This window comes from Drosophila bipectinata, chromosome 2R (assembly GCF_030179905.1).
Source record: "Drosophila bipectinata strain 14024-0381.07 chromosome 2R, DbipHiC1v2, whole genome shotgun sequence".
Taxonomy (NCBI): domain Eukaryota; kingdom Metazoa; phylum Arthropoda; class Insecta; order Diptera; family Drosophilidae; genus Drosophila; species Drosophila bipectinata.
Genome location: NC_091737.1, coordinates 3,928,187 through 3,953,181, shown reverse-complemented (window position 1 = coordinate 3,953,181; position 24,995 = coordinate 3,928,187). Strand labels below are relative to the sequence as shown.

General features: G+C 38.2%; 1 protein-coding gene across 9 annotated transcripts in view; it reads right to left on the bottom strand.

Moving 5' to 3' along the window:
• The window catches only part of MFS17 (Major Facilitator Superfamily Transporter 17), a 52,858-nt gene that overhangs the window by 16,101 nt on the left and 11,762 nt on the right, over window positions 1–24,995 (bottom strand). For 5 of the 9 annotated variants that reach the window (XM_043210924.2, XM_043210923.2, XM_043210920.2 and 2 more), the window contains exons 3-4: window positions 14,466–14,513; window positions 14,317–14,397 (exon numbers count right to left, since the gene is read on the bottom strand). In XM_043210924.2, the coding sequence (XP_043066859.1) occupies window positions 14,317–14,395 (79 nt within the window). In that variant the 5' untranslated portion in view covers window positions 14,396–14,397; window positions 14,466–14,513. The remainder of the gene's footprint in view (window positions 1–14,316; window positions 14,398–14,465; window positions 14,514–24,995) is intronic. The other 4 variants (XM_070277964.1, XM_043210926.2, XM_043210925.2 and 1 more) reach the window with 1 other exon arrangement.

Below are 24,995 nucleotides of genomic sequence, written 5' to 3'. Positions count from 1 at the left end.
TCAAGAATATATATACTTTATAGGGTCGGAGAAGTCTCCTTCACTGCGTTGCACACTTTTGGACAAAATTATAATGCCCTCTGCAAGGGTATACAAAAAGTAAGTAATATAAAAAACAAATCCTACGTGTGTCGATAGACACAGGTATTCTGAGTATACTGTCAAAATTAGATCGATAGGTTAAGAGTTGTCCGAGTTATGTGTTCGGCCAACTCAAAAAAAGCGGTTTGGAGAAAAAATTTCGATTTTTTCAAAATTCTACTCAGATGTCCCTCCTTAAGTAATTAGTTCAGTCGATTTTTTGAGATCACATGCGCCGGTCATCACTGCGCAAGTCTCGTAATAAAAACTTCAATTCACGAAAACCACGTGGGTAATCATTATATAATTAATCGGGCACGTTAGATAGCGGACCGAATAAATACAACTTATTAACAGAACATAAACTACAACATGTTAACTTATGCATGTCCATTTAAAATTTTAGCTCAATCCGATAGATATTTTGGAACGAACCTATCAAAGTTGGTATGTCGCCATTTTGTCAAATATTTTTTTTTATTATCCACGATAAAATTTCAATAATCGTAAATACGTTTAATTTTTTGATTTCAGACGATCCAGATTTCCATAGTGCTGGATACCACGAACCGTGTCACAGTGGTCCGGCTTGTATGAAGAGAGCGGCCAAAAATACTTCTAGTTGAGGTAGGGACTGGAAACTTGGCACAAAATATTTATATTTTTATTCTAAAATAATATATTAAAATCAGCCAGATCGGGCAACTATATCATATAGCTGCCATATAACTGATTGATCGAAAATGCTATAACTTGGGTGTTTTTACAGTTAGAGAGTTCAATTTTTGTAAGAATGCTATATTTGACAAAATAACACGACCTACCAAATTTCATAAGGATCAGCCGACTATATCTTATAGCTGCCATATAACTGATTGATCGGAAATGATATAACTTCGGTGTTTTTAAAGCTAGATAATTCTGATTTGGTACGAATGCTCTTTTTGGGAAAATAATTCAACATGCCAAATTTCATAAGGATCAGCCGACTATATCCTATAGCTGCCATATAACTGAAAAAACGGAAATTACCCAACTTTCATGTTAAGATGGTGTTAGTATTTTTACGATATTAGACACATAGGCAAATTTTGGCAAAAAATTTTTGCACATTTGTTACTCTTGGAGACCGACAAACACATTGGTATACAAACGAATTGTAGAATTTTGTGGGATCACTACTAAAACTTAAGCTAAACATGAAAAATACGTTCAAAATATAGGAAAAAAACATGCATTAGTTCATAGTAATATAATAATAACAATAATTATTATAAATATATCAAATTATATCTCATTTTATAGAAAATACCTTCAACTTCAAAATCCATTACAAATAATTTGAATTTGAACACGTAAATAATGATATGACCACTTCAAAGTGCGGTATAGTTGTGAAATATTCGTGATCCGCGCAGCCGCGCTTTACAAATGAGCATCTTCAAATCATTTTTTAGAAAATCCAGTTTTCTAAAATCCAGCGTTCGGCTGGAGGAACTGAAAGAATTGGTGGCAAATTTTAAGTTCACGCATACGGAGATGATCGAGCTTGTTTTCGCGGAACTGAAGGAAGGAATAAGGAAGCGTATAAGGAATTAGCTGCACGGGAAGTGACGAAAACGGAGTTTAATTCCATTTTTTTTGTTCAAAAGTTGGGATAGGCACTAAAATATTTTATTTTATTCTAAATAAAACTTTTCTGGTAAAAGTTTATATACAAATGGAAATTTACGCGTTCCTACATTTCCTATGGAGAAAACTTCATTCAACCTGATTTCTGACAAAATTTTTCTCAGTGGAAACATTTTGATTTTTGAGTTTAGGCTGTCAAATAAGGCAAAATGGGAGCAAATAAGCTCACATGTCAGTGTGCTGGCAGCGCTGCGGTAGAATTTCCGACCCAAACGCGTGTTATGAAAATTAAGAGTTTGCCCACCACTGGTCTATATGCACGACCGCCAATGGTCTCTCTGGGGCAGTTGGAGCTTGCATCAATGGTCTACCATATGGGGGTGTTTATCGAACTTCAGGGTTAGGTGGGCATCGCAATATTTTATAATTTTTGTGAAAATGTCTTTTAAATGGTTATATGTTGTGGTAAAGTGGTAATCACGAATTTTGTTTTCCTGGTCATGGAGCTTTGTGATTTCAGTTAGCGATATTTTTCAGCGGAATTTTTTGTATAAATCATGTTTAAAGAAATATTTATTATAAAATATACGTATATATTTATTATATTATTTAATTTGGTTTTATGACTGTTTGAAGGGTGTTTCTTACAGAGTCGAAAGTATACACGAGTGCATTGGTTTCTGTAGGGCGGAAAAGAAGGCGTGCCCCGATCGGCACAAAATTTTGTCCAGACTTTGCATACATAATATATATGTAGTGTGCCAAGATTTAAGTCGACGAGTGTTAAATATTTGCCCATACTAGAGTACTAATTCAGTTCTGTATTTGATTTATTCCGTTTGTTTCGGGTATAAGGGTATTGAACTTTTCCTTTCCAACTCAATGTCAACGAACAAGTTTCAAACACGAGTAATGGGCTCATACATGATTTTCTTACGATCGCAACCAATACATGAAGTGCAATCATAGTCAAACATGTTTGATTAAAATACTAACCTATACATATGTAGCACGGTTTTCATTCGATTCAAACTCCCAATATGTATATGTTTGTAGGGGGGCGTTGCTGCCGCATAAGATTTCAGTAAGAAAAATGAAGGAGTCGGGGGCGTCGTGTGGGTATTCTCGCATTCAGCTTTATTCGCTGCTTACATGGTACTAAACTTAACTTAGAAAGAATAAATTTATATCTCTAACTAAACATTAGTTTTTGTTATTGATTAACACATACAAAAGCTCTGTTTAAAAACACTCAATAACAGGGACAATCACAAACAATCCAACATTTGGGAATCGAAAACATATAGTAAAAACCACTCCCTTTCGATGCCATAACAACTTTTTTTTATAAATTACTAGGTTTAGTGCATTTTTTATTAGCTTTAAACTGACTCTTTTTTCCGATAACAAGCGCACGTGATCACGACACTCCGATTGGTTACGGAGTGTCGTAACCAAAAAAAATTTTGGTTACGTAATATATATTTTTTTTTTTTTTTTTTTTTTTTTAACGTTGCTTTTATTTCTTGAATCTTCTCTTTGCGAGACTAACAAGAGGTGTATCAAATCTTATATTTTTAACTTAACTAACAGTCATATTGACTGATACGGAGTTAGACGGCCCTAAAAATCGATTGCTGGGTTGGGAGGTCGTTGCGTCTAAGGCGGGATACGCTAGAAACCCGAGTCAATCCCCGAGCGAGAAAATTTGGGTGCGAAGACAGTTTTTCTTTGTATGACTCTTTTTGCTTCTGGATTTCGTCTTTCACTGCGAGGATGCCCAGATCCCGGTGGATGTTTTCGTTGCGAACATACCAAGGTGCCCCTGTGATAGTTCTCAGGATTTTTGATTGTGCGCGCTGTATGATGTCTATGTTGCTGCTGCTCGCGTTCCCCCACAGCTGGGAGCCATACGTCCAGATTGGCTTTAGGACTGAATTGTACAGTAGTAACTTGTAGTCCAGGCACAGTGGCGATCGTGAGTTTATGATCCAGTGGAGGCTGCTGGCTTTCAGTTTTAGATGCATCTTTTTGCATTCGATGTGCTTACGCCAGGTAAGTCGTCTATCAAGGTGAACGCCAAGGTACGTTACGTCGTTAGCTTGAGGGATCTGCATACCGTTTAGTAAAAGCGGAGGGCATGTTTGTCTATTAAGAGTAAACGTTATATGTTTACACTTTTGTTCGTTTATTTTAATGCGCCAGTCGGACAGCCACCTTTCCATTATTGTGAGATGATTAGCCAGTTGGGTTGTTGCCTGCGTTGGGCATCTGGAGCGACTAAGAATAGCGGTATCATCGGCGAACGTTGACGTTGTTAGTTGTGCGCTCGTAGGAATATCCGCAGTATACAAAACATATAGACACGGCCCGAGTGCGCTTCCCTGTGGAACTCCAGCTTCGATGGTGTAGTCGCCCGAAGTAGCTGCGTTGCATCTCACTGAGAATACCCTATTGAAGAGGTATGATTCCAGTAGCTTGTGGGTGTATGTTGGCAAATACGTTTTAATTTTGTGCATGAGTCCGATGAGCCAAACTCGGTCGAAAGCTTGAGATACGTCGAGGAAAATAGCGCTGCAGTATTCTCGTTGTTTGAAGGCTGAGCGTATTTCGGATGTTAATCTGTTCACTTGTTCGATGGTTCCATGGTTTCTTCGAAAGCCAAATTGGTGTGCCGGGATGATATTGCAAGCTTCCAGATGTGGTATTATGCGAGTTAACAAGCATTTTTCAAACAGTTTAGACAAACAAGATAGAAGGCTTATTGGTCTGTATGATGACGGAATTGTGTGGTCTTTTCCAGGCTTCGGTATCATTATAATAATGGATTTCTTCCACTTTTTTGGGAAATAGCCAAGATTTATGATTCCATTAAATAGTTTGCAGACGACCTCTATAGCGCATTTTGGAAGTTCGATCAGCATCTTTGGGGTCAATAGGTCACCACCGGGAGCCTTTTTTGGTTTTAGCCCTCTTATGACTTTTTCGATTTCGTTCGGCCGGAATGGAGGTGCGGCTGGCTGAGGGGAGGACTCTGGCTGAATTACTGGCAGGAGGAATGAATTTGAGGCTGGGTTTGGCTGGAAGACACTTTGGAGATGTGTGGCGAATGTTTCAGCTCGGTCTTCGTCGCTGCGAGCCCAGCATCCCGAAGAGTTTCTTATCGGGGTGGTCGTTTCAATTGGGGCACTAAGATTTGGGTGGGCCCTCCACAGGGGGTACTTTGTGCTTGTTGGCGAGAGATTCTGGATGTACCTCAGCTGTGCATTTTCTTCCTGTTGGTGAAGAGCCTGGTCGAGTGATCGGGTTGCTTCCTTAAGGCGTTGTTTTGAAGCTGGTGATCTGCTGTTTTGCCAATCACGACGCGTGCGCCTCTTTTTTCGCACGAGCTGTTCGATTTGCTGATTAGATTTGAAGTGTTTGTTTCGGTCTACTTCTTTCCTATGAGGAGTAGAGATTTTAGCTGCCGCAACGAGTACTTCTTTTAGGGCGCTCGTAGTGTAGTCGATGTCCGATTCCATGTTAAAATCCGGGGCGAGTTCTATGTGGGCACTCACGTACTTTTTGTATTTTAGCCAGTTTGTTTTTGTCGTCGTCAGACTGAAGGGGTGTTCGGTTATTTCTGGGCTTTGAAGAAGCGTTAGAAGCACAGGCGAGTGGTCTGATGATAAGTCCGAGACTGCTTTGGCACTTATTAGATTGCGAGGTATGTTTTTTGTCACTGCAAAATCAATAAGGTCTGGGAGCTTTCGTGAGTCTGTTGGCCAGTATGTGGGACTTCCAGGGGAAACGTAGTCCAGTTTATTTTTCACATTTATAATTGCATTGTACAATTGTCTTCCTTTGGGAGTCACTAGACGTGATCCCCAGTGCGTATGTTTGGCGTTGTAGTCTCCTGCGGCTATAAATCGATCCCCAAGTGAATTGTAGAAGTCCATAAATTGTCCTTCCGAGATTGAGAAGCGAGGAGAGCAGTAAACGGCAGCAATTGAAAGGATTCCGTTGCTTGACTGAATTTGTATCGATGTGGCCTGCAAGAAGTTTGTTGCAAACCTTTTGTGAAAATGGTGTTTAATTCGTTCTCTGATTAGAACTCCAGTTCCACCGTGGGCTTTCCCATCTGGATGATCTGTGCGGTAGATTGTGTAGCCTCTTATATGAAAGTTGTATTTGCTTGTAAGATGCGTTTCCACCAGTAGCATAACGTCAATATGGTTTTCGGTCAAGAATTGTGACAATTCTAGTTTATGCCGTGGGACACCATTGGCGTTTCACATTGATATTCGTAGCGCCTGCATAGATTATTTGGACTGTTGTGCTACGAGCAGCTGTATCACCATGTTCTGGTTTTGAACAAGCGTTTGCATGGTCGTTTTCATGAATGACATAAGCTCCATCATACTTTGTTGGAGGGTAAGCATCATAGTTTCCGTTTTGCTGTGTGGCTGTTCTGGGGCCTGTTGAGCGCTTTGAGAGTTAGGCTGAATTGGAATTTCCCTTCCAGATCGTAGAGCATCGGCATAGGAGAAGCCGTTGGTGGTGTTTAGTGGACCGAATGAGGATCTCGCAGCTTTGGCGAAGAAGACGTCTGGCGTGGTTTTTGACGAAACGTACGCATTCTGTGGATTTTGGTTGCGCGTTGCGGTCGCTTGACGCATGCGACTCTTTAACTCCTTATACACAATACATCCTCTATAGTTTGCCGTATGGCTGCCTCCGCAGTTTCCACATTTCTTCACGGTACTGTCCTTGTTTGTAGTGCAGCAAGCGGACTTGTGGGCGTCCCCGCAGACTACACAGACAGCCCGAAGTGTGCAGTAAGACCTTGTGTGTCCATACTCTTGACAATTAGTGCATTGCACTGGACCGTTACGTTTATGTGGCTCTTCAACAGTGATTTTCCGATGCAAAAGATATTGCAGGTTGTAGATTGGGTGGACTTCGTTCTTCTTCAGCGACCTGCTTTCAGGCTCGAGCTCGTCCTTGAAGAGGGGTTGTGGCTTTTTATCTTTATTTAGAATGTTAATAACATTCTTGGCGGCGAAGCCCTTTTCTTTAAGGGCGGTTTTTATTTCCTCGGCGGTAACATCAGGTTCTATTCCCTTTACTACCACTTGTAGGCCCTTACTGCTTTTCAGCTGGTACGTGTAATAGTTTTTCTGTACAGTGTCCAGATATTTTGACACTATTCGGAAGTGCTCTTCAGTCTTGGTTTGCACCTTTGTTTCATGGATAAGCGGAACAACATGAATGTTTTCACCGTTCCCGATCAACGACGCAATTTTGTTGACCAGGGCACTCGAGCTTTTTTCCCTAATATAGATTGGAGGGGGCTTGGGTTTTTTTGCGGTGTCTTGGGCTGGTTGGTTTTCCTCAGCCTCCGCCAGTAGGGCAAATCTGTTAGTAGTGGATCTGTCTGGTTCATTATCGTTATTCAGGACACGGTTAATTTTTGTTTTGTTGCCTGCCGGATTACTCTGCGGGCTAAGCTTGCGCTTAATTTGGATGTAGCGATCCATTCCAGTCTGTGTGGCCGTTGCCGCTTTGGCACTTTCCGAGGTTGTTGTTTTTGTACTCGCTGTAGTCGTTGACGTCGTGGTACTTTGAGTTGCAGGGGTTTTCGCTGTTGTTGCAGAAGTTGTAGCGCTGCTAGTTGTTGGTGCGAAATTTGTTTCCGATATTGGAGGGGGGGTTTTACACTGCGAACTCAATGACGCGGGAGTCGGAGTGAGCAGAGCGGGTGAGCAAGACCGTGCCCTTTGGGTTTCAGCGGTCAGTAAAGCCGGGTTGCTTTTAAGCGCCGATTTTTCCACTTCGGTATCGCGGGTTGAAAAGTAAGAGTAGAAGCCGTTTCTTTGGTTCACTGAACTTCTACGCTCGTTCTTTTGGTCGTTGCTCAATGAGCTCATTGCGTGGTACGTATTTTTTTTTTCAACAATGCACTAGTTTTGGTTTAGCACATTACAACTGTTATAAAAAAAGCTTGTCTGTCGCTTTTAATAAATTGTATTTCAGTGTCTTTTCGCTTATATTGGCGAAAATATAAGCGAAGTGAAGTTTTCCCGGAGCTCGGACAAAGCACGTCCGCTCAGTTCGGTAGTTCGATTACGAATCGAATATATAAGTCTGATATTATATTAATATAATGACTTCATAAAATCTTAATTATAAGAACTTTCGAAAAACGGGTTTTTGGCCAGAAAAAGTGGTCATCCGGCCTATAGTGCATTGATTCAACATTAATAAATGATACATTCGGTAATAGTTGCAGATGAGTGTATTCACTGGTTAACTTTTTCATGTCCAGCGTTTGCTTTGGTAATGCCAAAATTTTGACTGTATGTGCATTGTTTAGCCAGTAGGTTCTGTTGTTGTCTATGCTGGATACTTTTATGTTGAAGAAAACGGATTCGTTCTCCCTTCGTATCGTTTGATTCGTCCACTGCATGCAGATTGGATCCGGACTACCTTGAATGTTTAACCTTTTGAAGAAATTTTCGTCTATGAGTGTGACCGATAAACCTTTATCTAGAAATGCAACTGTGTCAATACAAGTGCTGCCAGTGTATATTTTGATCTGTACGATACGAAAATATTGTTCCCGGATGGATTTGTTCGGTGTGAAGAGACGATGTTAGGATTTTCACGACCTTTGTGCAGCAGAGGATGGTGTCTTGATTCGCCTCCCCCGATCTCGCACAGTTTAGTTGAGAAGCATATGCGACCATGGAACTTCAAGAATTAAAACAAAACGTGTATTCTCGAACAATTTCTTGTTTCTTTTTAGTAAGGTAGCTTTTGGGAATACCCCGCATTCGGTGATAAAATGAAATGCACTGTTGCAGACGATTCAATGGATAACTTCTCTTTGCGAAGCGTTATACGTTGGTGTATTGTATTCCATGCAGCCCTTTCGGGTGCATAGCCCAAGTCAATTTGTATTGGCTGAATAATTTTTCTACCAACTCTATCAACAGCAAAGTGTTGTTTAGGTGATCATTTAGTTTGAATGCTTTCATGGTAGCACAAAAATTTCTTACTGCCAGGGCGTAATCGATAAGAGTGTCAAGTCGTTCCTTGTTTATAGAGGTTTCCCTAACGTAGACGAAAATTTAAAGTAAAGAGCGGGAAAATGATTTTGTTCACTTGTGAGCATGCCAAAATGTTTGTGGTTTAAGCAATTTTTACCAAAATTATGGAAAAAAACACAAAAGTATTTAGAAAAATTAAAAAAAAAAGACTTTGTTCATGTTTGATAATGTGTTCTTTGTGTGCGTTTATTGGTGTTGTTCAAAAGTAGAAAAAAGCTAACCTGCTAACCCTTCTGTTGTGGATATTAGTACAAGTATAAAAAATGTGCCAACTTGTGCCAAAAAGTAACTATGTGTCATTATTAACCTTTTTTGCTCCATTTTGCACCGATATGTATTAATGTCACATATTGTTGCACTTAAACTACCCCTACCAGTAGAAGTAATCCAACTTTTGGAGTCATCAAACTTGCTACATTCTTGTAAAATGAACAATAATAACAATGTTCCCAATTTTTATGCTAGCAATAGTGATAATGATTCAGAATCTGACTATGAAAATCCGTTTTCAATAGAAATTGATGTAGAAGACGAATGTTAGGAACATTTTTAAATGTAAAATACTTATTTATCATTTGAAATCAGAAATTTTAAATGCATTATTATTTTTTACATATTAATAAGGTAATATAAGGTAATATAATATAAGGTTAAATGTTACAAAATGAAGTAAATACATTAGTTGAGTTTAATCAGAGCTACCATTAGCGTATAAATATAAATAAGAGAACATCTAAATCATATGGACGGCTAGGGAAGGCGTGATCAGATCGGTCCGAAACCAAATGTACCAAATTTAAAGAACCTAGCCTTAAAACTTTAATTTTCGTCGACAAATCAGCTCGGTGGCCCAATGTGCATTGAAAAACACAGCGATATTGGTGCTGTTTTCAATTTTCTGCCAGCCATCCGGATTGCCGTTGAATGTCGGTAAATCACGGGACAGTATTTGGCGTTGTTTTTTTGTTGTTTTTTTTTCGATGTAGTTTTGATCGGACTGTTACTTTCCCTGGAGCATTTGTATTAACATATTTTCACTGGCTTGTTCAGCATGTAAAGGTATCGGCTGTAGCTTGTCTTGTTTATTCACAACACCGGTTGAGCGTGCGGCTATGTGGGCGATGTTGGATGCGTCTTGCAAAGCGGCACCATGCGCATCTGCTCCTTGCACAGCGGAGTAGTCTGGTTTTTTCACGGCGCCGGTTGACCGTACGGCTGTCTGAGCGGTTACGACTTGCTGAGTAGTTCAACGGCAATCCACGGTTACACGGGTGTTCTCGACACGAACGCAGCCAAAATGGTACCACGTCATACAAATTTCATCCATATTAAAATATTGAGAAATATTGCTCTGCATACTATTGCTACCGGTCTCACTTTTTTCGAGCTGGAGCGGAGTCGTAGCACAAAAACGAAAACTGCTCTGCTCTGCTTCGGGTTACGAAAAGTTCAGAGCCATGATACAATTATACAAGGTAGTCCATTCGTAGAATTATAGTCTCTTATTATACCCTTGCAGAGGGTATTATAATTTTGGTCAAAAGTGAGCAACGCAGTGAAGGAGACATCTCCGACCCTATTAAGTATATATATTCTTGATCAGGATCACCTCCTGAGTTGGTATGAGCATGTCCGTCTGTCTGTCTGTCCGTCTGTCTGTTTCTACGCAAACTAGTCTTTCAGTTTTAAAGCTATCGACATGAAACTTTGCACACACCCTTCTCTCCTTTGCACGCAGTATATAAATCGGAACGGCCCGGATCGGCCGACTATATTCTATAGCTGCCATATAACTGATTGATCGGAAATGGTATAACTTCGGTGTTTTTTGAGTTAGAGAGTTCAAATTTTACATGAGAAAAATAATATGCCAAATTTCGTAAGGATCGGCCGACTATTTCCTATTCCTATTTCCTATTTCCTGCCATATAACTGAACGATCGGAAATGACCCAACTGTCGTGTTTTTGAAGATAGAAAGCTGGAACTTGGTACAGATTATATTTTTGATCAGTTTATCCGACCTACCAAATTTCATAACGATCGACCGACTATATCTTATAGCTGCCATATAACTGAACGATCGAAAATGGTTTTTGATAGAAATGGTTTGAAGATAGAAGTTTGGAACTTTTTTAGATTTTGTATTGTAATAAATTGGATTATATATTCATATTCCCATAAGGAGCGGCCAACTATATCCGATGTTTGCGATATATATCCGGTTTTAACTGCAAGGGTATACAAACTTCGGCTCCGCCCGAAGTTAGCTTTCCTTTCTTGTTTTTATTTTAACATAGTAAGCGTTGACTAGTGTGAGTGAAACGGCTATACAGTACTTCGAATAACCAGCACACGAGACATGGGGTTAAAAGTTTTTCTTAGTTATGAAGAGACTTGTAGTGCTTATAATTTTATTTTAATTAGTTTTGAATTTGACATAATTCTTTGTTTTTGTTTTTGGACACCCATTATCTTGTTTAAGTTCTTAATTCTAAAGCATATACGTATTTTAAAATAAATTTTTTTTTATATTTACACCAATATCGACCTGCTCAGCTGCGTTTCACAATTTCTGTTTCAAATTTTTAGTTAAAAAAAACCAAACAAAAAAAAACAAACTTTACCTAGCACTTGCTTGCGACAAGAACTGCAAAAAGTCATTTTTTTGCTTGGCCACTTAAAGGTTAAAGTTAAACAAAAAAAAAACCTTTCAGTTTGACAGTTTGAAATTAATGGACCAAAACCCGAACGATTTGTCAGCCCAATGGATTACCTTGTATAATTGTATCATGTTCAGAGCTATATGTATCGCAATAGCAGAAAAAAAAGTTTTTTTATGCTACATCTCTCGCGTATTTTTGTTTTGGCTGATCTGCTTTTAATGCACAGTTACCATGTTCTTTACCCTTTTAATGTGTTTACAAATGTAAATGTTTTAAAATTTAGATTTTTTTACAAATTTACAACGAGAGCTACGACTCTCGTGCATTTTTTTTTTTGGCTGATCTGCATTTAATGCACCGTTACTTTGTTCTGTACCCTTCTAATAATGCCTTTAAAAATTTACATTGTACAACTTCAAATTAAATCATTTTCGCCATTAAAACTGGTGTTGACGGAAAACAGAAATCGTATAAGCCACGACACATTATAAAATATACTCCTATACTTCGCCTAAACTCAACACGCTTAGTTTATTTGAAAACGACGTTTAATTATTTAATAATTATTTACTCAATACACTTTTCACATTCCTAGCATAATTTTTTGATTTTGATTTCTTGTTGGCTTCTACTGAGACTATAACGATTAGAGATGATATTTTGGTTCGATATCTGTTCAATAAAATATCGGTATTCCTGAGTACTGCTACCATCCGTCGTCTCGTTATGGTGTCAATATCGTTTGGTATTTTCGTTTTAGTGTAAATTTTTATTACTAGAGCGCCTTTGTCTGCATGTATGTTGTGTGGCATTTCGTCCCACTTCCTACCCTAGCTTCATTAGTTTGACTCCTACGGATCGCCTATTTTTTGGATCCGCTATCAGTCACATTCCCTCCAGCAGTTTTGCATGTACGAACTCTGCGGCTCCTACCGTAAAATCCCTGGTGGCAACGGATCGTGGTTGCGACGGTTTTCCTCTTCTAGCCACAGTCAATATGCTGGTGATGAACTGCTATGGGAAGTTTGTGCCTTTTCGAGCGCTTCTTGATTTCGGCTTTCAGGTCAAGATCATCTTTTCGCGATTATCTCAGCTGCAGCTTCCCGATTCTAAATTGCTGGTGGTCGTATTTGGAATAGGGGACTTAAAACAAGTGACCCCTCGGTAGGACTTTGTCTGCAGTCTCACTACCTGAAGTCACCTGTGCTTACAGATCTACAATCCAGCGTTAGCTTAGACTTCGGCAATTGGCAAGACCCAAAGAACTTGCGCATTCTGGGTTTCACCTGCCTCATTTTATGAACTGTTATGCGACGGAGGAGACCAATTGGACACTAGTTGGCAGGTGCTTCAGAATACTCGGTTTTGTTGGGTTGTTTGTAGCGGTGGAGAGCAAGCCCGTATAAAGCCCTGAAAGCCCGTATAATGAAGTGCGCCGGAATCCCTTTTAAAAAGATGTTGAAAATTCGGGGACATCCATCGGAGGGAGCATACAAGCTTTCTGTATTTAAGGGCAGCATCGTCTTATGACAACACAATGCACTTTCAACCCGCGCTATTACTTCCTCCCTCGCCTTCAGCCTTGCCCACCCTCGATCGGCCCCTGCATCTTTCTTTTGTACAATTTTGTCTCCGTCGCTCAGCTATAAATGTAAAGCGGTCAGCCGTGCTCGGTTATTGTTATTCTCTCGCCGCCGATCCATATGCAATCGTTCGCGATAATTAATTTTCAATTATTAAAATAGTAACAGAAAACAAGAAAGGAAAGCTAACTTCGGGCGGAGCCGAAGTGTATATACCCTTGCAGTTAAAACCGGATATATATCGCAAACATCGGATATAGTTGGCCGCTCCTTATGGGAATATGAATATATAATCCAATTTATTACAATACAAAATCTAAAAAAAGTCCCAAACTTCTATCTTCAAACATACCAAAGTTGGTATTTCTACCAAAAACCATTTCCGATCGTTCAGTTATATGACAGCTATAAGATATAGTCGGCCGATCGTTATGAAATTCAGTGGGTCGGATAAACTGACCAAAAATATAATCTGTACCAAGTTCCAGCTTTCTTTCTTCAAAAACACGAAAGTTGGGTCATTTCCGATCGTTCAGTTATATGGCAGCTATAGGATATAGTCGGCCGATCCTTACGAAATTTGGCATGTCGTATTATATTGCCAAAAATAGCTCATGTAAAATTTGAACTCTCTAACTCTAAAAACACCGAAGTTATACCATTTCCGATCAATCAGTTATATGGCAGCTATAGAATATAGTCGGCCGATTCGGGCCGTTCCGACTTTTATACTGCGTGCAAAGGAAAGAAGGGTGTGTGCAAAGTTTCAAGTCGATAGCTTTAAAACTGAGAGACTAGTTTGCGTAGAAACAGACAGACGGACAGACAGACAGACGGACAGACGGACATGCTCATATCAACTCAGGAGGTGATCCTGATCAAGAATATATATACTTTATAGGGTCGGAGATGTCTCCTTCACTGCGTTGCACACTTTTGGACAAAATTATAATACCCTCTGCAAGGGTATAAATATATAAAGCGACAGACTAATTATTGGAAAAAAATTAAAAATATATTTTTCAGTTACAGAAAACGCTCGGTAACAATATTAATACAAACTAAATTTTCTCACAACAAGGACAGAATTAATACAAAATATACAAACACACCTTATTGCTTAATAAGTTTAATCCTAATAACGGACCCGATTCTGATTTTAAAATATATTTTTAGAAATTTTTTTTGGCCTATATCAATTATTTGGATGTTAGTCTAATCTAGTGAGTACTTATTCAATAGATCAGTTTAGTTTAATTCTTACCATTCAGACGCCAGCTTCGCAAAACTGTGGTGTCAACATCCTCTTGTGGTATAGAATATGGACGTCCTAGGTCGCCCATTTCTTTAAGAATCAAAAAATATCAAATTAAATTTAAATTTAAAAAAATATATACATAACAGAAAACTTACTGGAATGTCATATGTTATTTTCAATAACTCAGGTACAACGTCTAGAAGCTTAAAATAAGTTTATATTAATATAAAAACAAGAAAGACAAGAAAGGAAAGCTAACTTCGGGCGGAGCCGAAGTTTATATACCCTTGCAGTTAAAACCGGATATATATCGCAAAAATCGGATATAGTTGGCCGATCCTTATCTGAATAGGAATATATAATCCAATTTATTACAATACAAAATCTAAAAAAAGTCCCAAACTTCTATCTTCGAAAATACGAAAGTTGATATTTCTACCAAATACCATTTCCGATCGTTCAGTTATATGGCAGCTATGAGATATAGTCGGCCGATCCTAATGAAATTTTGGTAGGTTGGATTAACTGACCCAAAATAGAATCTGTATTAAATTCCAGCTTTCTATCTTCAAAAACACGAAAGTTGGGTCATTTCCGATCGTTCAGTTATATGGCAGCTATAGAATATAGTCGGCCGATCCATATGAAATTTGGCATGACGTAATGTTTTGCCAAAAATAGCTCTCATGTCAAATTTGAACTCTCTAACTCTAAAAACACAAAAGTTATACTATTTCCGATCAATCAGTTATATGGCAGCTATAGGATATAGTCGGCCGATCCGGGCCGTTCCGACTTATATACTGCGTGCAAAGGAAAGAAGGGTGTGTGCAAAGTTTCAAGACGATAGCTTTAAAACTGAGAGACTAGTTCGCGTAGAAACAGACAGACGGACAGACAGACGGACAGACAGACGGACAGACGGACATGCTCATATCAACTCAGGAGGTGATCCTGATCAAGAATATATATACTTTATAGGGATCGGAGATGTCTCCTTCACTGCGTTGCACACTTTTGGACAAAATTATAATACCCTCTGCAAGGGTATAAAAAGCTAACTTCGGGCGGAGCCGAAGTTGATATACCCTTGCAGTTAAAAACGAATATATGGAATATCGCAAAAATCGGATAAAGTTGGCCAATCCTTATGAGAATATCACAATAAAACCAATTCATTATAAAAAAATATCTATCTATAAAGTCCCAAGCTTCTATCTTCTAACATACCAAAGTTGGTAAAAGATATGGCAGCTAAAAGATATAGTATAGGCCGATCGTTATGAAATTTGGTAGGTTGGATTAACTGACCAAAAATTAGAATCTGTACTAAGTTTCAACATTCAACATTTCCGGTGGTTCATTATATGGCAGCTAAAGGATATAATCGGACGATCCTTATGAAATTTGGCATGTCGTATTATTTTGCCAAAAATAGCTCTCAAAATAGTAAAATTTGAACTCTCTAACTCAAAAAACAACAAAGTTACAGCATTTTCGATCAATCAGTTATAAAGTGTACGAAATAAGTAAGTAGGACACTTATGTTGATAACTGTTTCGGACACAAAATCCCACTACTCGAATTTTTTTTTTCTACGAATTGTTGATTGAAAGATTTGTGAGAGATAAGCAGAGAGAATTTTAAAAAGTACCGTACGATTTTCCTGTTAGGTCTATATTGACTAGGCGAGCTTTAATTTTGCGAACGAAATAGGTAAGTGGGACAGATCAGTTTATGTTCGGATGTATTCTATGCAATAAGAAGCAATAAGGCAAATAAGCAATAATAAGAAGCCGAGGCAATAAGAATGTATTCCTGCAGATCTTTAATGTCAATACGCTAAATTGCTGCAGAATGTGGGAGGAGTAAGCGGACGGTGAAAAAAGACCCCGAAAACCATGGAAAAAAACCCCGTTCTGGGCGCCCACCTCTTGTTGACGAGCGGGACAAACGACGTATTAAATTTCTAGCAGTCAATAAAACTTCAGTGCCTCCCAAATACGATCTTATTTGTCACTGCCAATAAAATGTAATATTTAGCGATGGGTAGAAGTTTAATTTAGATGGCCCTGATGGCTACCCCTATTATTATCGCAACATCAGAAGTCCTAAAAAAGTCCACGTCTCCAGGAACTTTCACGCCGGAACTATTTCGGTGAAGAATGGACTTTTCAACAGGATAATGCACCTATCCACTGTGCAAAGCTTACAAAGAGCTTCCTTTCGTCATCGCAAATCCCAATTTTGGAATGGCCAGCTCGCAGCCCAGATTTATATCCAATTAAAAATCTTTGGGGCATATTATTTCAAAGGGTTTATCCTAATGGAAAACAATTTACTAGTCTCAAAGAATTAAAAGAAGCAATTAAACGAGAATGGGAGAAAACTGACATTGAAATCCTGTAAAAATAAATTAATTCAATGCCAGGACGAGTTCTTAAAGTATTGGACAATAAAAGATGGACTATTTAAAATAATTATATAATTTTTCATACTAATTTTTTTTTTAAATTACCGTTAAGCTTCATTTATTGAATTTGTCCTACTTAATTATTTCGTTTGAAAGTTTTTGGAACGAAGTTTCTTATGGCGCGGTATGAGTTTGGCGGAGGAGGGCTAGCCGAGAAAAACCGTAACGTAACGTTAAACGGCTATCTGTCTGATTCTTCTTCGTAGATTGAGAGAAAATAACCATTTTTCACTCTCTCGCTCTCCACAGTCGAGCGTTTCTCCTTTACACAATTTCTCCTTGAAGAATTTTCTTTAAAAATTAATAACGACCCAACAATGTCTACAACAAGATTCAATACGACTATTGATGCAGTTTTTTCGAGATACTTGGACAAAGTTGAATCTCAAATGTTTGTATCTTACTTTAGTTATCATAAGCCAATTATCACTATATTTGAATGAACTAATTAGATTTATATACCTAGAATAAATAAGTAATAAATAAAAATCATTTTTGTATAAAGTTGTAAATTGTTGTAAATCATTTTTCGCCTTTATTCACTCGTCTCTCCTTCATTGCCAAACATGCCAAAGGAACTTCGTTCCTCACGCGTGTTCCTAGACACACACTGATTTTTTTGTTGTTTTATTTTCTATAATGTGTTGTGAAGTTTAATTTTATTTCTATAATTTGACAAGTGTTACAAATTTGGTTTTTTTTGTAATAGTAGCATAAGTCGCAATATTCTTGCTTTTTGCTGCTTCGACTGCTGGCGACTTCTTGAAATGCGCAATTGCTTTTGCTTCTGAAAAATGCAGAAGTGGTAGTCAAAGGAAATGTAAAATTCAAAAAGCGACCAAAATCAAAAATCGCAGCTTTGCCGCTTTTCGTTTTCTTGCTTTCTTGTTTTTCTGATGCTCTCGGTCATGAGCATAAGTGGAAGCTGCCACTTTTGTCGAATTCCAAGTATTTTCGGAAGTCTTAGTCGCATAAGTCGAGGCATTCGACTTTTTGCTATTTTTGATTTTGGTCGCTGTTACATTCGATCAGCAACGTAAGTGGAAATTAGCAATATACATATCGAGGAAGTTACCCGCCGCTGCCGTTGTTTTTGATCTGCGACAAATTCATTCAGTAGCGTACCCGTCGCGACTTTTCATTTATTACCTATGACTTTGAAGAATTATTTGGCAATAAGTTACTTCGTAATTTTTGAACTTTTTTATTCGTTTTTTTTTTTATCTTACTTATTTTACTTAAGAATAACTTATCACGTGCAAGTCCTGATCGGTATGGTGTTTACCTTCCCAATATGATAACACGTCTATATCAATCCTTTCATTCAAAAGTTTAGAGTTTAACATTTTTTATATACGTCCAATAAACTGTTCGCTTTTAACATCTTCCTCATCAAAAAATGAATTGTTAAAACTGGAATTCGGAGTTGAGCATATATGTATGGCCAAAAGGGTTCAGACTATCTGTCCCAAATAGATTTCAAATGAATTATAGCGTAAGTTTTATGTTGAAATCAAGAAACTATGAATTTGTTATTTAACAATGTTTTTGATCGTATTTCTATAAAATTAAAACTTTTATTTTCCATACTTTTTGTTAAATCCTGTCGTGAATCATTTACCGTTTTTTCTGGGTATATTTTAAGCTTCAAGGTTTGAGCATTGAAGTAGTACATTCAAACATTGTACTACTCAATATTTCATTAAGTTAAGGTCCCATTATAAAATTTAATTATTGTCCATAACTCCGGACAGATTTTAAATATAACTATTGATTGATTGATAATAAAAAAAAAAAAAAAAAAAAAAAGTTTGAGCATAAAAATTACTTTTCTTGAATTTGTTTTTTTGTTTTTTAATTTTTCCAAGGGACTAAAAACATTGCAATATGTCTCGATAAAATCTTAAAACGAGGAATCCACTTTCAAATTTTTGAGCTCAGTGATACATTTGACATCCATTGAATGTCTTCCTTATGTATTTTGTCAAATTTTGACAATTGAGTAAGAAATTGAACATTTTCGATGTTTTTTTCACATCAAGCGCAACCAGCTGTTTTGTATGTGCAGGACAACGTCAAACTTGAATATTACCTATCATTACATAGGGCACTTTTTCTATGATTTCAAGTTTTTTTAAATACTCGTCGTTGGTGCACTCTTTGTCATCCTCTTCATTGTTTTGATTTAATTTTTTAATATATCTGGTGAAGAGTTTGATCACACAGCATGATTTTATGATCCAGTTGATCCTGCACCTCTAAGTTCAATTATTCTAAAAATAATTTATTGATTGTAATTGATTTTATTTGAGAAGTTTTAGTGTATTTCTGCCGTTTAATGCATTATTTTGCCGACAGCAGTCTTAAAGGCTTCGGATATTGGATCGAAAATATTTCTCATATTTGGCGAATTTGAGACCAGTCTTACCAGACCTATATACGACCTTATTAGTTTTTTTTTATTTACTCCAATTTTATTCTGATTGTTTTAGTTGAGGAACATGTTAATGACGTCTGAATAATTTTAAGATTTTGCACGTTTAAATTAGTTTTTAGTTGTTTTATTATGAATTTTTTTTTAATTCAAAGCTCTATTGTTTTTAAAAGAGTTTTTGCATATATTGCATATTGCAAAACCCTCATCTGACTTGGTTTCCAAATACATCCACTCTTCACTTGGAGCCATGGCTGAATACGTGTAATTCCAGCACCAAACTAACTTCAAGTAAAATCCAAAGAAGCAAAGAAGCGCGACGGCGGCTGCGCGTAACTTCCACAATTTATATATTCTTGCTAATTTTGACTTCCGATAATTTTTGAAAGTCGATAAAAGCGGCAGCTTTGACTTATGCTCATGATCGAAAGCAAAGGCAAAAAAGAAAGCCAGAAAACGAAAGGCAACACTTGCTACTACATTTGCTTCGACTGCGACTTCTGCGTTTTCGACTTTAAAAGCAAAATCAAAATCATATAAAAGGAAACTAACCACATTTTTTAAAACACTGGCGATAACTTTGCGGAATCACACAATAAATGTATAATGCCATCCCATTGCGAATTTTCGTATAGATTAAAAGTTTAAAGAAAGCTGGACAAGCCATGGGATGGAAAGCTAACGAACCGAAAATGACATACCTTTGTAGTTAATTAATTTATTTTTCCGATTTACAGAATTCCCGAGAAACAACATTTAAAAACATCTTTATGCGAAAACATCTTAAGATTTCTCCCATGCCGTCGGCCCATGCTATATGGCAGGGGTAGGCAAGCCCATGGCTCCTCGGGCTCTCAAGGCTCCCCCCGTTATTCGTAATTTTTGGCGCCAGCAAATCGGGCCAGACGATCGAGTCGGGCGGTCAGTGAGCCGTGAAGATTTACAAAAACAATGCTACACAAATTCCAAAGCAGGTAGCGGGCCCGACCCCGCGGTCCCGAGTTTGCAACAACAATTATTAAGGGTCCGTTTGCGCACAACGCGACGACAACCATCGCGAGGGTGGTGGTTGTTGTTGTAGTTTTTTGTTTGGCCAAGCTGCGGCCCCGAACGTTAGATTTCGTGCCCACCACTGCTATATGGTATGTAAGGTTGTAATCACCAAGCTTCAGCGCTCACGGTCGCTCTAAGAAAACCTTTACTTTTTTTGAAATATAGATCTTCTTACTACCGGAAACTTGAACCTTACACGACGCCATGCTTTTAACACTTGAGCAATGCAACGACCGGTTGAGCACAGTACTCATCAGAAACTAACTGAACGTATAGTTCTTCCCAAATCACATATGCCTATTTTAGGACCCGGAAAACCGAAAACGGGATTTCGCAAAAAGCTTATTTTTACAGTACCGATAACATTTTGACGAGCGAATTTTCTGGATTTTTTTAGGCCAAATGAAAAAGCCAATCGAGCCAATTTATAAATTACGTTATATAATATTAGATGCGAAGTACAAAATAATTTTTTTTTTCGAAAAAAAAATCGAAAAGAAAAAGACGGCTGTGCAGCATTTCTTTGTAGGCCCTTTTTTGTTTAAAGGGATTCATGGCCGGACAGCTAACGTCCTTAATTTTTGATCGAGAACAAAAAATCAAGTTGGTTAGTTTCTATACATCAACAGCTATCGTCTCACGTCGGATTTTTGCGATATTTTGCAAAATGGTGAGTGATTGAAAAAAAGATAAAATTTTCACGAAAAAAACGTCACAAAATTGTTGATAAAAAAAGTAAGCAATATAAAAAAAATGTTTCGATAGATAAAGGTATTCTAAATATATTGTCAAAATTTCGAGAGAATCGCGTTTAAAGTTGTAAGTAATGTGGGATATACCTGTGCGGCAGAGTGGATCGCCGCAGAATGGAAAATTTCGAGATTGATGACGAGATTCCAACCTGGATTCTCAGCTATGTGTTTATCCGAGTCATTAGGCATTTTTCAAAGTTTAGATAGGCAAGAGAGTAGGTTTATAGGTCTATACGACGGGATATACGTCTATACGTAGGGATAATGTGGTCTTCACCGGCTTTGCTATCATTATTATAATTGAATTTTTCAACTCACTGGAAAGTGGCCAAGTTTTTTAAAGAGCTGGGTGAGAGTGCAAAAGGCGCATTATGGGAGCTCAATGATTATTTTGTGAGTTCTGAGGTCGCAGCCCGGGTATTTTTTCGGATTCAGTTGTCTTTTAATGATGTTAACGATTTAGTTTATGCGAAACTCAATTGGCTCATGTTGAGGCTGGGGATCATATGATAGAGTCGGAAAAGTAAACGCATTGGTGGCAGGATTTGGTTGGAAGACATTTTTAAGGTGTTTGGCAAACGTGCTGGCTCTGTCTGCGTCGCTGCGCGCCCACCCGCCTGTGGAATTTCTAATAGGCATCACGGTTTCTTTCGTTGAGCTCAGAGTTGGGTGAGCATAGTGAGTGTTTTGTACTGTTAGATGACAATTGCTCTATGTAGCGGTTCACTATGTAGTGAACATACGTTTCTTCTTGCTGTAGAGCTTGATCAAGTTGACGTGAGTAATTAGATGAAAGATCCGAAAGGCATTTGGCGCTTTTAAGGGATGTTTTTGGTAGTCGCAAAGTCTATTAAATCGGGAAGTTTCTTTGGGTCTGCCGGCCAGTATGTTGGTGTGCCAGAAGAAACATAGTCTAGCTTGTTCTTAGCTTTTATAATTGCATAATAGAGCTGCTTTCCTTTTGGGGTCACGAGACGAGATCCCCAGTGTGTGTGCTTGGCATTGTAGTCTCCTGCTGTTATGAAGTGGTCTCCGAGTGAGTTGAAAAACTGCATAAACTCATCTTCGGCTATGGTGAAGCGTATACGTCAGCTAGAGTTAATTTCTTGCCAGTATTTAGGTGTATATTTATTGTTGTGGCCTGTAGGAAGTTTTTTTTGCAAATTTCGTATGATAATGGAACTTAATACGGCTTCTGATTAAAATTCCAGTCCCGCCGTGTGCTTTACCATTTGGATGATTTGTTCCATAGAATGAATATCCTCGTAGTTGAAAATTGTATCTGTTCGTAAGATGTGTTTCTAAAAGCAGCATTACGTTGATTTGATTGTCTAGTAGGAATTGCGCTAACTCGAGTTTATGCTGCGAAACGCCGTTAGCGTTTCACGTAGATATTCGTAGGGAAGTCATTATTTGGATTGTTGTGAAACCAGCATTTGTATTAATAGATTTTGGTTTCGCATCAGATCTTGCATAGTTGTACGCATAAACGACATGAACTTCGTAAGGCTTGGTTGTAGACTGCATATCATAGCTTCAAAGTTACTTTTTGGCTGCTCCGGCGGTTGATGCTGCTGAGCCGTGTTCGGTTCTTGGTGTGCTGATTGCGGCAGTGAGCTTTTTGAGGCTGGGGTAGCCAGTCCTGATTTTAAAGCGCTTGCGTATGTGACATTTTTGGCAGAGTTTATGGGTCCTTGTGAGGATCTGGCTGCAGTCGAGAAGAAGACTTCAGGGTTTGACCTGGAGGCTATCAACTGTTTATTTTGGGTGCGAGCAGTAATTCCCTTCTGGCTGATACGACTTTTCAGCTCATTATAAACTGTATATAGGGTGCACTTCGTATTTCTTTAGGGGCTTAATTTCTGGTTCAAGCTCAACATTAAAAAGTGACTGCGGCTTTCTATCCCTGATAAGGATATTGAAGACTGTCTTAGCGCTAAATCCCTTCTCTTGTAGCGCCTTTGTTGTTTCTTCAGGCGATACTTCGGACTCTATGCCTTTAAGTACGACTTGCAGGCCCTTGCTGCTTTTTAGCTGATACGTGTAAAAGTTATTTTTTTTATAATGCTTTGTAATTATCTTCAGACTTCGTTTGAACTTTTGTTTCCTGGATGTTGCCCTTTACGAGTAGTATTATGTGGAAGTTGTCCTTGCCAATAAGCTCTATAATTTTGTTGCCAAGAACGTTGGATTTTTTTTCGTATGTAAATTGGCGGGGGCTTAGGCTTCCTCTTTTAGACTTTTGAAGATTCGGCGTCATCCTCATAGTCTGCTAAGATTTTAAAACTATGTTAGCATGTTAGCTATGTTAGCATTGCCACGGGTTATTTTGCGTTGAGAGTTTAGGGGGCTTAGCCTTTTTTTTTTATTTGGATGTAGCGATTCATACCAGTCTGGACAAACGGCTTAATATTTTCTTTGTTTTTGTTCTCTTTTTCGGGCAGCGCAGCGGTAGAAGTATTAATGTTTGCGCTGCTAGCTGTCGTTACAGTTGCGGTTGTTGTTACGGTTGACGTTGTCAAAGAAGTTGCGGTGCTAGTTACTAATGCTAACATAGCTGCAATAGAAACGCTCACGAACTCAAACCGTTTTAATATCTTGGCAGACTATGAGGATGACGCCGAATCTACAGAAGTCGAAAAAAGGAAGCCTAACCCCCCGCCAATTTATAACGAAAAAAGCGAGGGGGAGAAAGAACTCGCTCTCTCGCTTTCTACGTTTAAGAATTCGGTCAAGTTTGTGGTGATGGACCGTGTTTGGGAAGAGCTTGCAATACTTTCGGTTTCTTTGAAAGAGAAGTAAGCGTTGTTTCTTTGTACTGAGAGCCCTCTCTCGTCTTGCTCACGTTCACATTTTAATCAGATTCCTCTGATTAATTAATTAATTAATTAATCAATATAAACATTAGCGCTTTCATCGCTGAAAGCGTCTTTTCGCGTTGTTGTTGATTTACGAAACCAGTCACTGCACTTTTTTGATATTATTGAATACTTTTTCCCGGAGCACAATAAATACCCGTCTGCTTGCGACGACGATGCGATTTCGATTCGTTTATGAAAGAATTTTTTAAGTGAAAAAAAGATTTTCTATTTTTTAAAAATGTTACTCAGATAATTTTTGCATTTGCAGTTAAACATAAACATTGTTATCTTGTGTAGGTTATTACTCATTCTGAACATTTTTATGCTCTCGCCCAGATGCGTTTCCGGATTATGTCACTATCGGCATTGGAGAAAGCCCATTTCTCCTCATGAGAAAAATCATAAGGAAATCGGCAGCCCATTGTTCTAGAAGTTCACCAGCCTGGCCACTAAGATATAGTTTGTCTTTGGAGATGGCCAGGCGTTCCCCTCGTTTGGCGGCACATTGCGGCTACCACCGTTGCCTCTTCCCACGTTCAGTGGAGGATATGCTGAAGGGTCCGACTTCTTCTGCGCTGGCTTTACCCTGTAAAAAAACTGGCCTTTGTGATTAAATATATCACTTGACATGGCCCTTTTAATAAATTAAATTTGTAAAATTGCTGCAGGCCACTTATAATTTTTCTGTAATTTTTATATTTTGACTACAAATAATGTACATTTTAATCAGATTCCTCTTCCTCTAAATATATTTCCAATTAATCACTTTCATTATCGTAACCGTCATCTTCGGACGAGCTTACGGAGGTATCTTTGTCCTTTTCATTCAATATTGGCTCATCAGACATATTGTCAATGCGGCTACATTTTCTTGCGTGATGCTTTCTGTCAGCTTTAAATAATTTGTTCCTTGCTTCCGATGCACCTTCTCCCAAAGACCCAACTGGAACGATTGATCCATGTATGATTTTATATTCGTGTACTAAAATTTTGTGTACAGTCGGAGACATGGGATACCAAGAGTAGCTCGACATATATGTGGTGAAAGTTTCAATACAAAATAATTCGAATTTTTCAGAATTTATAGGATTATTACAATTTATAGCAATCAA